Source organism: Ochotona princeps, chromosome 5 (genome assembly GCF_030435755.1).
Source record: "Ochotona princeps isolate mOchPri1 chromosome 5, mOchPri1.hap1, whole genome shotgun sequence".
Lineage (NCBI taxonomy): Eukaryota > Metazoa > Chordata > Mammalia > Lagomorpha > Ochotonidae > Ochotona > Ochotona princeps.
In genome coordinates, this window is record NC_080836.1 from 98,934,149 (window position 1) to 98,951,423 (window position 17,275).

Genomic DNA, 17,275 nt, shown 5'->3' on the forward strand with positions numbered 1-17,275 from the left:
ATAGGGAATGTTGAGCCCTCCTGCCTACAGGCAATGGGGCCAAGGCCGTCTGGCAGCTCTTCAACACGTGGACCACTCTGCTGCCGACACCACGAAGCCTTGCAAGCAGCCTCTCCTACCCATCACAAGCCTGCTGTTTGAGTCTACACCTCTCACCAGGCACACCCCAGAGACATTCTGTCACAGAGTCTGTGGGTCCCCAGTGCCTCATATGCTACCTGGGGAATTCAGAATCATGTATGGAGTATTTAAACAATTCACAGGAAGGGCTGGCATTGTGGCACAGCAAGTTAAGGTACTGCTTAGAGTACCCATATCATCCTGAAGCAGCTGCCTGAGTTCTGGCTCCTCTGCTGAGCCAGCTCTCTCTGCTAATGAGCCTGGGCAGGCAGCAGGTGATGGCCCAAATGTTCAGATCCTTGCCACTCCTAGGGGAGACCCAGATGGAGTTCTTAGATCCTGGTTTCAGTCCAGGCAAGCCCTTGGTGTTGCAGCCATTGGGGGAGTGAACCAATGCATAGAAGTTGTCTCTATCTTTCCCTCTCTTTCTTATCCTCTGCCTTTAGAATACATCAATTTTTAAAGTTTATGAAAAATGTATCATGAAAACCTATGCATAGGTTTCAAGAGAAGTGTTATACCAAGATAAACTTACCTTTTAATTCCATTTTTCCCACAAACTTGCTGAAGCATCCTCATGTCTCAACCCCTACTACCTTAACAAAAACATTCTCTCCAATTTGTTGCCTTCAGAAGGAACCCTCTATTTTACATGAATATATTCATGGCTCTGTGGTAAGATGAAGTGAACTCAGAAAACGAGAGGCCAAGAGATGATGCTCTTAACTGTAGCGTGTGAACAACACCTGCCAGCTCCCAGGTCGTTAGAACACAGCTCCTCCAGCTGATACCCCAGGCAACCAGGCTGACAGACCCTCACGATCTTTTATGGTAAAGTGTACCACACTAGGGGAATACCACACAATACTGCCTAGGCTGGAACTAGTTTCTACGGTAGTTTAGCATCAATTTGCACAGGGAGCCTTTTTGGCCCTGTTGCCTGCTGAGTCAGTATCTAAGGCAAATGCTTTTGCCACGATCCAGTTTGAAAGGCAATGGGAGAGTCAGAGTTCTTATCCAGCCCTTGGCCAATGCTGTCAGATGGAAGAGAAAACACTGCAACACTTTACCTGGTACTCCAGGGTAGCCAGTTTCTCCAGGGTCACCTTTGCTTCCGGGAGGCCCGGGAGGCCCAGGGATGCCATCCCTGCCCCTTCTGCCATCCAGTCCAGGCTCTCCTTTGCACCCTGCATGGAAGTTCATGATAATAGTGGTGAAAACCAGGACATCATAGCAAATGCTCTCTGTGCCAGCCTGAGGTTTCCTTGCCACCTAGATTAGACAGGACCAACTGGCTTCATCTTCCCAACTATGTGACCCATGGGCCACCCAGGCTGAGAGCTCAGTAACTTGACCTTATTTAAGCCAATCAGCCAGTAAAAAGCTGGCACAGATTTGAAGCCATATTAGGAGGTTACTGAGAGAGAGGTTTCCACATTTTCTTCACATTCTTAAACTTTTTTCCTTTTTTTTCAAAATCATTAACATCTATGGCTTTCATAATTAAACGCTATCATCCCGCTAATGATGTCTTTTAAAAGTCTGGGAGGAGAAATGAGTAGTATGCAGTTGGAGATCAAGTTAAATTTGGAGCCAAGTGAATGCTTTCTGTTGAGCCTCTGCAAAATGCCAGGGACCACGTTGCTTGTTTCCAGGGGTGGGGAACCTTTTTTCTGCCAAGGCCATTTGGATCTTCATTGTGGCAATCACAAGCCATACAAAGTGATCAACTTACAAACTTGCCCACTCTAGATTGTTGACTTTAGAGTTCCATCTGCAGTGGCCTTAGCAGGGCCAGATACCATGCTATGACAGGCCTTATATGGCCCACGGGATGGATGATCCAAGCCAGTCTTCACAGAGAGGAGCATGAAGGAGACGAGATCAGAAAGGCTGTGGAGTAGATCTGGTACAGAAAGGAAGGCCAAGTACGGAGACTGCGTCATCAGCCTCCATTCTCTGCCTCTGCACCAGCTGCAAGGCTCAGCTGCATCTTCCAAGGACAGAAGCTATGTACCCCTGGGGCACTGGTGCTAATCCTGATGTGTCTGTTGTCTTTATCAGGACATCGGTGTGAGCCAGTCACCGTCTTTGTGGCCATTGATTGCCATGAGCCCTAAGTCCTAGTTCTGCCCAGCTGCCCAGCCTCCACTTGCTGTTTCTTTCTCTCCCCCCACAACCTCCCTCCTCTTTTCTTCCTCCCCTCCCTCTCTCCCTCTTTCCCTTTCTCCCCTTCTCCCTTTCTCCCTCTCCGCTCCTCTCATTTTCCTTCCTCTCCCATCCTCTTTCATAAATTAGCCTCTGGTGAACTACTTTGCATTCTCCCTGCTGAAAGAATCATAAAGTTCTAACTCCCAGTATCACAAGTCTCATTTGGAAATAGGGACCATTAAAAACAGTTAAGTTCAAATGAGGCTGTCACAGTGGGCCATGATCCAGTCCGACTGGGGTCTTTATGGAAGAGCAGGAAGCTGTGTATATACAGGTTCATCAGGAATGCATGTTCCTGGAATGGCACAAAGGGAAGGCGAGGGTGCATAAAAAACACAAGGAGAGAGGCCAGCCAAGGAGAGAGGCCAGCCAAGGAGAGAGGCCAGCCAAGGAGAGAGGCCTCAGAAACCAAAGCTGCCCACACTTTGATCTTGGGCTTCTGCCTCTAGAACCATGAAGCACTAAGGTTCTGTTATTTAAACTGCCCCTGATGCGGAATCCTAATAAAGCAGCCCCGATCAACAAATTCATAGTCTAAAAACCCACCAGCAAACCAGTGACTCCTTGAAGTCACTGCTTCTCTCTCCTTCTGCCTTGGCCATCCTATAGGTGTGTGATTAGGATGCCAGCCAACAACTGGAACTCCTCAAGCTGCCCTCTTTCCCACACTCAAGGAGCTAATGCTCTCCCAGGCGGTGGAGTTAGCCCATGGAATGTACTGACAAAAGATATTGGCCCCAAACCTGGGCCTTGATGCACGAACCCTACCATGAACATGAGGCAGAGACTAAACGATCCGAGACACTAGAAGAATTCCCCTTCATTGGCACTGTTTGCACTGTTTGTGCCAAACCTCTCCCTGTACCACTGTTAGCCCAAGTTAGTCAGCATTCACAACTATAACATGCCAAGGGCACCCCGACTCCTTCACTTCGCTGCCAAGTATCTGAGCAGCATCACAACGGAGCAGACACTGCTGCCTCTTACCACAGAAACCCTAAGCAGTTATTTTGCTCTGGAGCAGAACAAATGTCTGGTCCTCAAACTGGTGCAAACCGACACCTGCCTGGGTAGGTGTAAGGAGTGCCAAGGGTTTGCATTTCCAGGGGTCTGTCCCGGCTGAGGCTGAGGCTGTAGGCCGTGCACTCTGAGAACCACTGTTCTAGATGATTAAGTGCAAGATTTTCTGGTGAAACTACTTCTTACCTGTATGCTATTTCTCCATTATAATCAGGGTTATTCGTGAGATGCTCATTACCTAGAAGGGGATTCATGACCAGTTGCTTATTGTAGTGAAAAGGTTCAAGTCACAGGGTTCTTTGGCAGTTAGTTCCAGGGCCAGCAGCATGGCCTGCAGTGACCTCAAACTTGTGTCAAAGCCCTCTCCCCACCTCTGGCACCTGCAAGCCTGAGGTGGCAGTCTAGGCACTTGTGACAACTGGGTGTTTCCTGGAGCTTAGGAACCACAGCCTTGAGTGTTACTTGAAACCTTCCTTGCCTTTCTTCAGGTTAAGTTGCCCTTTTCCAAATTCACACTCAACCCTTTGTGAAGCCTCCAGACTTTACTTTCAGCTGGGTTGTTGCTCTCGAAGTCAAAGCCTTAAATGGATTAATATATTTTCTGCCAGAGCAGCTGGCACTAAAGCCATTAGTAAATAATTTGAAAATGTGCTGGTTCAATAAATGGTGGCACCATCATAGATTACAGTATTCTGTGGCCATTATAGACGATATTTAAAGAAAACATGAAATGACACAGAAGTGGCAGCCGTTACGAGGGGTAGTTTACATGGGAGTATGCATTGAAGGGGCTTTTTAAAAGGCACAGACAGGGAAAAATGTGTTTCATTCCTTTGCTTGGCATTTTCTTGTATAAAGGGAATTTTTCCCTTTACCAAATGACCCCCTCAGGCTAATGCTACCATCTCCTGTGCATCTGCCGCTCTGCCCTACACTGACAGTTCTCCACATGAAGCATTTCTGCTCTGCCCCTTGGCATAGCTGCCAACATCTGAGACATTCGGGGCTGCTACTTGCACCAGTGGGCTGGACGCCAGAGAAGCTACCCAACGCCTTGCAGTGCACAGCACAGCCCTCTAAGATTCATGGTTACCTGGTTTCCAGTGCATACTGGGCACCTTGTCCTACCTTGCAGGCAGCATTCAAGTGTCATGGGTGTGTTCCCAAAATGGTTGGAGATGTCTCCTAGCACCAAGGATTCAGCAAGAAATATGGGAAAAGGCCACCCTCAAGCTTTCTGCGATCTCTCTGCAGCAGGAGTTGGGCGATGACAGTCTGCACACCACCACTGCCAGTGCTGCAACCACAGTCACACTGGGACATTTCCTAGTGCATCATCCACGGCTGCTTCCATGTTACCAACGCAGAGTAGAGTAGCCATAGCAGAGATCATCTGACTCTGAAACATCAAATACTTACTCTCCAGATCTGTCCAGAGAACGTTTTTGGCCCCTAGGGTAGAGGGGATACACAGAATAAACTAGTAAGGGCATAAACCTCTGGTATTGTAAATGTAACAATCAGGATTATAAAAAGACTGGAGGGGAGAAGGATGCCAGAACTGGGTCTTGGATTCTAGCAGGAAACACCCCCATGAGAGGTGACCTTGCTGTTGAGGAAGGAATAATGACACCCATCCAGGAAAAGATGTGGCAGAGAGAACAGTGTGCAGGGGTCCGGAGGGCAGGGTGCCTTCAGGTCTGACAGGAGTGGAGCATGGCTGGGGATGGAGGTGGGGATGGGCTCACGGAGAAGAGGAAACCGAATTTTGGGGTGTTGGTTCGATTTGCTCTTGAAAGAAATGGGACGGTTTTCAGTACAGTAAGTGGTAGAGATGCACTGGCAAAGATGTGGCTGTCGGCTTCCCGCTGCTCTCCTGCACGCACACCACCTCCCATCAGCATTGCTCTCCTGCAGACACACCACCTCCCATCAGCACTGCTCCCCTGCACACACACCACCTCCCATCAGCACTGCTCTCCTGCGTGCACACCACCTCCCATCAGCACTGTTCCCCTGCACGCACACCACCTCCCATCAGCACTGCTCCCCTGCACGCACACCACCTCCCGTCAGCACTGCTCCCCTGCACGCACACCACCTCCCGTCAGCACTGCTCTCCTGCACGCACACCACCTCCCATCAGCACTGCTCCCCTGCACGCACACCACCTCCCGTCAGCACTGCTCTCCTGCACGCACACCACCTCCCATCAGCACTGCTCTCCTGCACGCACACCACCTCCCATCAGCACTGCTCTCCTGCGTGCACACCACCTCCCATCAGCACTGTTCCCCTGCACGCACACCACCTCCCATCAGCACTGCTCTCCTGCATGCACACCACCTCCCATCAGCACTGCTCTCCTGCAGACACACCACCTCCCATCAGCACTGCTCCCCTGCACGCACACCACCTCCCATCAGCACTGCTCTCCTGCGTGCACACCACCTCCCATCAGCACTGCTCTCCTGCAGACACACCACCTCCCATCAGCACTGCTCCCCTGCACGCACACCACCTCCCGTCAGCACTGCTCTCCTGCACGCACACCACCTCCCATCAGCACTGCTCCCCTGCACGCACACCACCTCCCATCAGCACTGCTCCCCTGCACGCACACCACCTCCCATCAGCACTGCTCTCCTGCGTGCACACCACCTCCCATCAGCACTGCTCTCCTGCACGCACACCACCTCCCATCAGCACTGCTCTCCTGCAGACACACCACCTCCCATCAGCACTGCAAATGCATGCTATCAAATTCCTCTCTAGGACCACCTGCTTTAGAGGACGCATCCCTCCTCCTAACCACCAGCCCAGCTCTCCCCCTTGGTGCTGGGTTAGCTGCATTCCATGCAGCCATCCTGGTGGTCAGTGTGCTGCTGTCACACAGTTACACCCATTGGATTAGAAAAGAATTCTTTAGGCATGTACTCCTTCTCTCCATCCCTCCCCCTCTCCAGTGTCTGTACTGTATTCTGCAGGAAATGAGAGCCAAGCATCTCATCCTTTCCACTGGGTGGGGCCTCCTCTCCCTGGATGGTGCTCACAGATGTCAGCTGGCACAGCTCTCACAACCAGGTTCAAAGAGAACCTCAGGAATTTTGGAAGAAACAAAGGGCCCAACACTGAGCTCAGAGCAGTCTTTTATCGGTCTGCTGGACAAGATGATTCCAGAGTGTGGCCACTTGCTATTCCACAAAGGGCCAAGTGCTGACAAGCTGTTGGGCTTGTGGGTTTGTTTGTGTCCTCCTCTTATTGACCAGGCAACACACATTTCCCCTGACACGTGGCACTGAAGAGAGGCCACTTGACATGGGGAAGAAAGAATGCCTGTGCCAAAATGCTCCAGTGTAGGCTTTGTTCTGTTCAGGTTAAGACAGAGAAGCTCCCAGGCAAATGGCATTTCCTGAGAGACATGAAGGAAAGCCCTTGATAACCTGAGTCAAGTGCCTAAAACTTTCTACCACGTAGATCTGTTCTTTACTTGGAACAAGTTTTAAGCAACAGAGGTTCCATCTGTATAGCTCTTCAGTGTCAGAAGGGCTACTTCCTCTGAGAGGGTCCTATGTGATGTAAAGATAAACAGGGACTGACAAGGTGCACCAAGTCACCATACAGAAACTCTTCAAACCACAATGGCAACTACTTTCATGCTGCCTCTAGGAAGTCCTGCTGGAAGGAAAGGCAGGTTAGACCTGCTGGGATGATGGGCTGCTAATAGACATGAGACACATGCTCCTAATAGACACAAGCTGTTCCCCATTCACCGTGGGCAGGGAAGAGTAGGTTTTAAAGTGAAAACAGCAATAAAGAAGCCAACATTGCCATGGCAGAGGGAGGTTATTCTTCCTAGTGGCAGCTGTTTCTTCACTACCAGCGGAGAGGGCAGGGCACATGAGTGGAGTCCAATAATCCCTCTGAGTCATCTGAGCCAATCCAGGCCCTCTGAATAGACTTGTCGTTACTCTCTAGTTGCTGGGGAGGATGCCCAGTGGAAATCTTCCACACTGGGCTTTGTCCCCTTCTGTCCCATTCTCCTAACGCCCTTGGCTTGCAGCAGCTACAATAGGGAGAGGAAGCCAAAGAATATGGTAGAGAAGAAGGGAGGGAGCCTTTGATATAGCAGACTTATCAAAGAGGGCCCCAAAATCAATAGCTTGGAAGAAGGTGCACACACAGTAGGATGTTAAACAATTTCAGGGAAGCTGTGTCTCGGAGTATCACGGTCCATCCTGTGAGATCATGGGAAGAGAGGGTGATGTTTTTCTGAGGGACTGTACATTCTTTTATTTCCCCAACAATACTCACATTCTATACCAAGAGGTGGCCTTCAGTGTCTCTACTGCCAGTAAGCAGGGCTGGCGGCACCAATAGGGAGAGGATACATGAAGCCTCTGAAAAAACCATTCCATCCCTCAGAGGAAATGAAAGCAACAGCAACGGCACCTATGCCACATGGAAGCTTGCAGAGCGAGGGAGAGACACTTCCATGTGCCAAAAGAACCCAGCAGGTTCAAGTGTACAGAATTTAGCCTTCTGATGCTATTTCTCTCTCAGTTACATTCTTGGGATATTTTTGATAGACACAACAGTAGGTGAATTCAACCACCTGAGTGGATTCAATTCTGATAGTGGAGTGAGGCAATGGGTTTCAACCCCGGCTGCCTGCTACATTCAGCTGCAAAAGCCCTGACACACAAGTTGCACCACCCTCACATCTCCTGGTCTGGAGTGAGGCCCAGGAGCCAGTACTTTTTTTTATCTTTTCCAGCTAGGATTGAGCCACTGATATCCAGTTATCACTAAGACTGAGTTACTATTAGCTGAACTGTACAGCTTCTCAAATAGTCATATTCATAGAAGTATCCTGGGGATCTTGTTAAAATGCAGGCTCTGATACAGGAAGTCCCAGATGAAGCCTTGAATTCCTGCTGGTCGTCAGACCTCACAGAGCAGCACGGGAGTGGCTGACACCATAGGGAAGGCCAGTTTGCCCTGCCCTGTTTGCTATAATTTTTTTAATAGTAAAAAGCTAACAAGTGTATTATAGGAAACTGAAACACACAAACCTAGCCATCAACAATCACAAGCTGTTTCGTGCAGCATGTCTTCCAGGTCCTGTGTGTGTGCATACACATCTACTTTTACTGACAGAGATTATACACCTGCCCTACTTACGCTCTTGCCATCTGCCTGTTGGACAATTCCAGCTCCTTAAGACTAAAACTCTCTTTAAGGCTCTGCTCAGGTGTCACCTCTGATTATCTTGCTTCATTTTTGTATTGCTGTAACAAAATACCTGAGACTGGGTAGCTTAAAAAGTAAATAGGTTTTCTTGGCTGATGGCTCTGGTATCTGGAGGTCAAACAGCCTGCTGTCAGTATCCTGGGAAGAGGGCACCTGGCCTTGTCATAAAGAAGAAAAGTGAATCAGCAATGTGCAGAAGGGGCTAGGCAGTGTGCGGGTGGCCTTAGCTTATAACAAACCATGAAACAGAGAGAGAAACCCAGACCCAACCCCACTCCACAGACCATCAACCTTTCCTTCATGAGGGTCCAGCCCACATACCTAATCACTTCCATTACCCCCACCTTCTAAAGCTTCCTCCATCTCAACATCACACACCAGGGCCCAAATTCCCAGGACATGGACCTTTGTGGGAGAAACCATACTGAAACCAGATTAGCAGTTCTATAATCTTCTGCACTGCAATTAACCTCTCCCTGTTCCATGTTGATGCCCTCAGCTTACCACTCCTATAACACATGAATTCTAATTGGTCATTATTCTAACTTAGGTAAATTCTTCTGCCTACTGCTTCCCTAAAACTGTGAGACCCTGGTTGAGGGCAAACACATCAAAGTCTCCTTTCTGTCGCCCACAGCAACCAGTAGCATATTTTACAAATATGAGAAACGTTTGCCTTTAAAATGATTCAGCGATCAGTTACACACTGTGAAGAGAATTTTATCCATCCAATGAGTGCCAAAGAAAGGAATGTTAAATAAATACTGATTCAATTCCTGCTCACTTCCTGTTAAAGGATATTGTTATAAGGAGCACCTAATTAATTTTATGCACAAACACACACGGTATAGCAGGCACAAACAAAATGCCTATGTTACTTTGAGGAGTGCTCCAGAGCTGCTCTGGTTAGCTCTCAGGAACAACTAAGATGCCAATTGAGGAAGCCAGTTCTTGGGTGCTTAAGATTTTGTATTTAAGAAAACAAAAGAAAAATAAATGGTAGAAGAATTCAGTTCTGCAACCAATTTTTTTAGAGCTAGCCACACTAGAACCCAAATCACAGCTGGACAGCAGGGGAAGGGAGAGGAAGCAGCTTTATGTCATTTCTCTGGATAGATTGCACAGGTTTTCCAGGCTCGTGAGCAATATCACCTGATTGGAAGAGACTGAGGAGCACCTGATCTCTTTGTGAACTACTCACGGCTGTGGAGGATACATGGAAAACAAACCAATTGGAGAGCAATTTGAAAAAAAAACTGTTTAAAGACTTAAATAAGGGTGCTGTCATGCTGATGATGGCTGAACAATGCTCAAATGACGTCATTGCCAAATTTAGAGCAATCCTCTTCCATCTCCCTTTCCCCCTTCTAAGTGATAAAACTTCCTTCTCACTGGCTCTGATTCTGCTCCATTAAACCCTGCTTCAGTTGTTTTTGCTTCAAAATCTGGTCAATATCTGTTAAAGACTCTTAATAGAGCATCCACTCTGTTGTGCAAAGAGGTTTCAAAACCCCATGTCCACAAGCTTACCAATTATGAAATATCGAAGTAGGAGTTCAACAAAGAGAGTAGGATGGATGTGTGAGTCTAACAAGGACCATGAATCAGCCTTTGGATCAGTGAAGGAAAAAAGGAGCATTGATTCTTACTTTCCATTTGTGCAGGATCCAAAGACTCTATGGTCAAACATGTAGGTTTTCATCTCAGCAATATGGGATGCAAACACTGATAGTAGTAAGGTTGCCTACCTGGTCCAGGGAGTCCTCTTTCTCCAGGGAATCCCCTGGTTCCTTCTGGTCCTCTTGGGCCAGGCACACCAGGAAGCCCTGGAATTCTGGGACAGGCTTCCACATCAGCAGGTGGCCCAGGTTCACCTGGAATTGGAATCACCACTTGTGTAATGAATTCAGATAGTCACGATCAAACTTTTTCTAAATTCTCTAGTTAAAGGTGCATCTGACACTACACAAAGAAACTTTAAAAAGTTTGTAGAAATTGAAATTCAAAGGTAACATTTTGGTGCCAATTTTTTTCGAATACATGTAGTATTTTTACATAATAAATTTTCCCATGAGCTTTTGAAAACTTCTGTTAAGAATTGCAAAACATTTTATACCAAAATACATTTTAAGCCAATTTTCTGTGGACTTTTTGAAGTTCCCTCATACTGAAATGTTAACCAGAATATTCAACAATTCAGTATAATTTCCATGAAGGCAGAAACATATCTTGTTCACTGCAGGAGGACATGAAAAACTCCTAGAAGGAATTCGTGGAACAGATGAATGAATGAGTGAATGGAACATTCGATGAAGCAGGAAATATAGGAGTTGTCAAGGTTGGTTGAGGCAGCAGTAGTTCAAGATGACACAGAATTTCCAATCTTTGGGCCAGTTCCTTCCTGTAGTGCCAGCAAGAGGCAGCATTGCAGGAGGAACTGGCAGGTTCCTACAGGTCACCAAATGCAGCCTTAATCCAGTCATAGATGGCCAGCTGGACTTCCAGAGTGTCAGTTGTTCTACAGAATTCCAGGATGGCTAGACGCTCTGAAGCAGTGACTTTCAAGCTTGAATGAATGTGCGAATTGTGCAAGAGAGTTATAGAAACAAACCTAGAAATACTTGTACACCGGGATGAGGATATACACTGGGCAGGGCTTTCAATGAGGGTTACATAACAAATGCAGCTAGAAAGTTTCCCAAAGGTACCGATTCTGGAACATACCTACACGTAGTAGGAATTGCTGGGAGGGGGCCCAGGAGTATCTGTGTATTTTTAAACTCCCCGGGTGATTTCAGTGCCAGCTGGAGCAGAGCACGCTGTACACCCCTGGTCTGACACCCACACAGCCTTGGTAGGAAGCAGAGTTCCTGCATCAGGGGGTCTGAGATGGGCCCAGCCCAGCACTAGCACATTCTACCTGTTTACAGGGGAAGCCACTGTTACTTCTCAGGGAACCCTACTCTGGGAACTGCTGCCATAAAGGTTTGTCCATTTCCCTTAGTAATATTCAAGTCTGAAAAACATCATTGAGTCACTCTGCAAACATCACAGAAGGGATCAAAAATTGCAACACAGAGCAATAAGGTAAGCTTAGACTTCTTGAAAGTTACACTGCAAATCAGGCCATATCCTAGGTGCTTTATATTTAAATTCTATCGACAAGATTGTGTGTTTGTGCTGGAGAAGCCACTTTGTAGCATGAGGCAGGTTAAGCCATTGCCTGCAACACCAGTTGTCCATATGGGTGCTGGTTTGAGTACTGACTGATGTACTTCACTTGGGTCCTTGCAGCCACACGGGCAACCTGAATGGATTTCCAGGCTACTAGCTGCTGTCTGGCCCAACCCTGGGCCTTGAGGCCTTTGGGGAAGTGAACCAATAGATGGATGATCAACTGGTCTGCCTGTCTCCCACTTTCATCTATCTCTCTATGGCTCGGTCTCTCTTCTGTGTAATCCTACCTTTCAAATAAATGCGTAAGTAAATATTTAAAGAAAGGTAAGTGAGTTATCTATGATTATACAGCTATTACCTAGATTAAAACTCAGAGCATTTTGCCTGTTCCAGAACCCATGCACTTAAACATTCTCTCCTGTGGTCTCAAGAACTCTGAATGTCTGCATGATGATCTCCAAAAAATGAGACATTTTACAACATACCATAGAATTAGTTATGGTTTTTTAAAAAATTCATATACATGTGCAGACAAATTTCAAGCATAGCAATGACACAGGGAGAAAATTATAGAAAAGTATGTCATAACCACAAACTGTTACTCCACATAGTCCTTCTTTAATATACTGATGCAAAATAAATTTTAAATCCATAAGCCATTTGGAATTTAACTCCTTGTAAAATGCAATACAAAATCATTAGCAGCCCCGGGCCAGACATAACTGCACAGTGTGTCTAGCTGAATATAAGACATGTATTTTCCACTGAATGGGGTTTTGTGAGAGATGCCTGCCAACACTTCCTACTTCATCTGATCAGGCTGAGGCTTGCCCAGTGCTTGGGTGACAACGGAGAAGTAGAACCAGGGTCAAGTGGCTGATTCTTCATATTTAGAATTTCAAAGGGACACTCAATCAACTTTCTCCATTCAATCACAGATAAGACAGCAATGAAATTGCATCAAACATGCAACTTTCATCTTTAAATGTGGAAAATTGTGGGATTTAATTTTTTATTTTGACTTTCTTTAATTTTTAATAAACCAAAAACTAAAAACAAGGGGCCAAGGGCTGCCTTGTAAAGGCTTGCAAAGTCAGACCCAGATGTCTATATTCAGGGCATTTCATTAGGGAAGATAATGGATGCCTGGGAAGAACAAATACAGTCATTGACAACTTTTCTTCTTTTGAGAAACACTTCTTTCTCTCTCTCTCTGCAAATGTTAGACCAAAAATAATAGATTGTATTGCACTGAATATGTGTGTGTGGAGGAAACCTTTTTTTTTGTTTTGAGCACACAGAAAAATTTGCTCTTTGACAATGGGCATAAGGGAGTGATGTTCTACCTCAAGACTGGGTGGTGCAACCCAAAATTTCAACGAAGCTGTTGCTACTTCTCTTAGGGATACCCTGTATTTCCGTGGCATAATTTCTAAGAGGGATTACATTGGTATGTGCTACATTTGTCAGAGAAAGCACTCATACTTTATGCCCAAATTGAAATTCTAGAAGCTGAACACGGCAGACACTCTTGCCTTGACAACCTATAACGAGGCTCAGCATTGGGCCACTCTAATATGAGGTTACCATGTCAGTATCGAAGAAGCAAAGGCAGTAACACCCAAGATCATTACGACAGCCCACCTGTTTAAAAATGTAAGGAACTTTGGTTCATGAAACTGCTGGAAAAGCAAACACAGAAATGATCAGAAACCAGTTTTCAGGATAATAATGGTTTTTACGCCATGCTTACCTCTGGGACCTGGGGAGATTCAAAGCCACGCACATCAAGGCCATTCAATGATTCCCATGCAGTGGAAAGAGATTTTAAATGTGTGAATCAGGACCAACATAAACCAGATTTGGAGCTAAAATAACAGTTTGAGATGCAAGCAATGGCAAGTAGAAGGACAGCCTCTGATTTACATAAAAAGTCCACGTCAATGTGACTGACAGGAAAAGCTAGGACTCTGCACTAATGGAGCTCTCATCAGCAGACAGACTTGAAATGCAAGTCTCTTGAGAAACATAAGATTCTTTTTGATTTCCATAGGAAATATGCTCTAAATTAATGTCTATAGGAGTTCTAGCCATTTAAAAGCTCCTGGAATTTCCATATTAATGTACAAATTTGTATAGGTTATTCACAGAAAAGAAATATAAAAGGAATAAAGTGTAAATCCTTTGTCTCGTACTGTAATCCATCATGAAGCCGTGCAGACTATTCTTTGGACTACAGTATTAATTTTGGAGATTGCAAAATAGTCTGAACTGACGTCACATCAATAGAGTTACACTGAAGAGCCTTTAACCTTCATAAGACTGATCAACTTTACAGAAAAAGTTCAGCAAAACATCTGGGAAAAATCAATGGAAATTCAGGGATAGGAAGTGAAAATGCAGTTCTAAAAGACAAGAATCAAACTAGGCTAAATCTTTCTGTATGAACGAACACATATTTCTTTCCCTTAGACTTAGTTAGACTTAGTTTATTTAAAATCAACTCAATTTTCCAACTTATTCTGATAATAACTATGAGTTTACCAAACATGAAACATTGAAAGACAACCTGGAATACACTCTTCACATTAGAAGAGCTTAACGTATAAGAACTTGCTGATACTTTCAGAATAATTGTCTACTTTCTAAAAGATAACCAACATACCAATGTACTGTGTGTAAATGGCCTGGCAGAGATCCCCAATCATTAGCCACTTACCTGGAGGACCTCTGAATCCTCTTCTACCTGGAGGTCCAGGAAAACCTTTCTCTCCAGGTAGCCCTGGTGGACCAGAGGGCCCTTGCATCCCTGGAAACCCCATGGGTCCTAAAAGAAACAGAAAAAGGAAGACCCTGGAATATAGCAATAAAAAGTTAGTGATGATTTGGCTGGCTGACTTCAGGGGTACCCTGCAGTGAAAAGGCAGAGTACCATGGAGCCTTGCTTTTCTCCATCAGGCTGCACAGTTTCTAAAATCTGCTCATTCAAAAGGAATACAGGCCCAAGATCATGCTAAACCCGAGTTAGAAATGAAAAGGTCTGTAATCCTGAATCTTCTCTGGAGATGGCCAAAGGACTGATGTGGAAGGGAAAACAAAGAAAGTGACTTCACTGTCTGGGGACAAAGAGCTTCCTTGCACAAGTGCACGACATGCTGCTTGCTCCCTGGTCTCAGGCACATCAGCCACACATCCCTCCTACTCAGTGCTCCTTCTCCTCTGCATCCACTGAGTCCTTCCTGGAATCCCAACCCAAGTCAGGCTGCTTCTTGATGCTTTAAAGCACTAAACTGGGTTCACAGTCAACAGTTTCCTTAGTGTGAATGCCTGCCTTCCTCCCGGAAACTCTACACTGAGTACAGATTGAGATGCTGTTTAAATCCATCCAAGGCACACCTTCAAGAAAATTCTCACTTTGTAAGACATAAAAGGAAAACCAAAGAAACCCCTCACTCTAGAGTAAAGGACAGTTTGGCCCTTGTAAACCTCTAGAGTGGAAGTTCAGTAGCATGGCTAGTAGCCCCCTGTTATTTACAACTCCCTGTGTATTCTTGGGCAGGTCACGTGTGACAGCTTGTTACATGAGTCACTTGACAAGCATTCCCTTGGTTCTGAAGTGTAAATCAGTTGGAGACTCCTTCCCTGGAGAACAACCAGGGAGGATTGGCAGCCCATCTTTTCCGCCTGCCTCACAGTGACCAGAGTGCTCACGTGTTTGCCCACCTCCGAGGTTGAATGTGTGGAAGCCCATTTACCTGCAGGTGCAAACCACGTTTGCTAGCTAAGATGAAGAGCACTGCTACATACTGTGGGACAGGCCAGGCCAGAGATACAATTTACACTATGACTACAAGAGCCTTATAGTGATTGTTTTTTTTCTTCGGGATTAGAGTAACTTTGTTTTACTTTTATGAGTAAAGGTCTTAATCAAAAATCAATTTCTGATCTTGAAGTAAACTGCTTTCTAAAATTTTGATTTTAACTTTGAATTCCACAAATCTGCACGTACACATGCATGTGTATGTAATATGTATCACAGAATTTATCACTTTCACCATGTTTTTCTTAAGGTTTTTTTTTTCCATGATACAGATTTCTAAGTATTGGAGATCAGCCCTCCCGCCCTTCCTTGCTCCTTGTATCTCCCTCCTGTTACTTGTCCCCGAGTTATTACAATGGTATAGTCACTCATTTCACTGTTGCAAGCTTCATGTGTTACAAGCGTCATGTCATGGCATAGGTGTAGAATCATGAGGAAAATATTCTAATGTGATTTTCCCAAACATTTTTCCTTATTTCCTACTGGTTTCAGACGACAGACAAAGTGCACATTATTTTGCAAACTTCAACCAGTTGTTTCTCAAATCCCATAAGCTTATTTATGGAATGAGGAAGTTAATTAGGCAATAAATTTCAAAGAAAGGATCCACAAACATAACAATTCTCTGAAATTCTATGGACCCAGACTAGCGCCCCTAAATATTAGCAGTTGGATAAAAATCGATGAACTATTTTACCCTTCAATAATAGGGCGATTCAGTAATCAGTAATATAAGCAATATAAATTTCAGTAATACAAGAAACCAAAGTTGTCAGTCTAAATCACTTGGAGTAATCCAGTGTAGACGAGCCTAACCACACGTGACTGGGTGCCTGAAATGTGGCCAGTGCAGACAGGGTTGTGCTTGTCAAATACATCCCAGATTTCACAGGTAGGAATCGGTGGCTCATTTGAGAAACAAAGTTTGTCCAATCAGCTCAGGTATGTCATTGACTTCAGTGACAATTTTAAATTAAGCGTATGTTAAGATAATATTGTATATTTTGTAAACTTAGAAAAAATGGAGCTAAAAGTAAGGTTTTCTTTCTTAGGAAGTTATTTTTATTTGAAAGGCCATTAAATGGATAGGAGAGAGAGAAACAGAGAGATCCTCCATCAGCTGGTTCTCTCCCCAAATTGCTACAATGGTCAGAGCTGAGCAAATCTGAAGTTAGGTGCTTTTTCTGGGTCTCCCACATGGGTGCAGGGTCAAGGACTTGAGCCATTCTTCACTGCCCGCCCCCCCAGGCTATAAACCAGGAACTGAATCAAAAGTACAGCAGCTGAGACGCCAACTAGTGCCCAAATGGGATACTAACACCACAGGTAGAAGATTAGCTTACTGCATCACAGCATTGGCCCCTAACTTTTCCATTTTGTTTGTTTTACACTCCCCAGATGGCTGCAGTGGCTGGAACTGAACAAGAACAGGCAGGAATCAGGAGCTTATTTCAGATCTCCTACATGGTCCAAGGATTTGAGCCATCTTCTTCTGTATTCCCAGGTGCATTACCAAGGAGCTGGACCAGATGTGTAGTAGCTAGGATTCAATCTGGTGCCCATATGGAATGCTGACACTCACTATGCCACAGTGCTGGTCCCAATTTTTTTTACCTTCTAGGGGAAATCATTGGGTGTTACAGTTAAGACAATCCTGAGGACTCTTGCATTCCA

At 45.5% G+C, this 17,275-nt stretch overlaps 1 protein-coding gene across 1 annotated transcript in view; it reads right to left on the bottom strand.

Annotated features, from left to right (window-relative positions):
* COL4A4 (collagen type IV alpha 4 chain) overlaps nucleotides 1-17,275 on the bottom strand; it is a 123,015-nt gene that overhangs the window by 5,134 nt on the left and 100,606 nt on the right. Inside the window, exons 42-45 of the mRNA XM_058664296.1 lie at nucleotides 14,501-14,608; nucleotides 13,535-13,543; nucleotides 10,353-10,478; nucleotides 1,191-1,307 (exon numbers count right to left, since the gene is read on the bottom strand). Coding sequence (XP_058520279.1) covers nucleotides 1,191-1,307; nucleotides 10,353-10,478; nucleotides 13,535-13,543; nucleotides 14,501-14,608 — 360 coding nt within the window. The remainder of the gene's footprint in view (nucleotides 1-1,190; nucleotides 1,308-10,352; nucleotides 10,479-13,534; nucleotides 13,544-14,500; nucleotides 14,609-17,275) is intronic.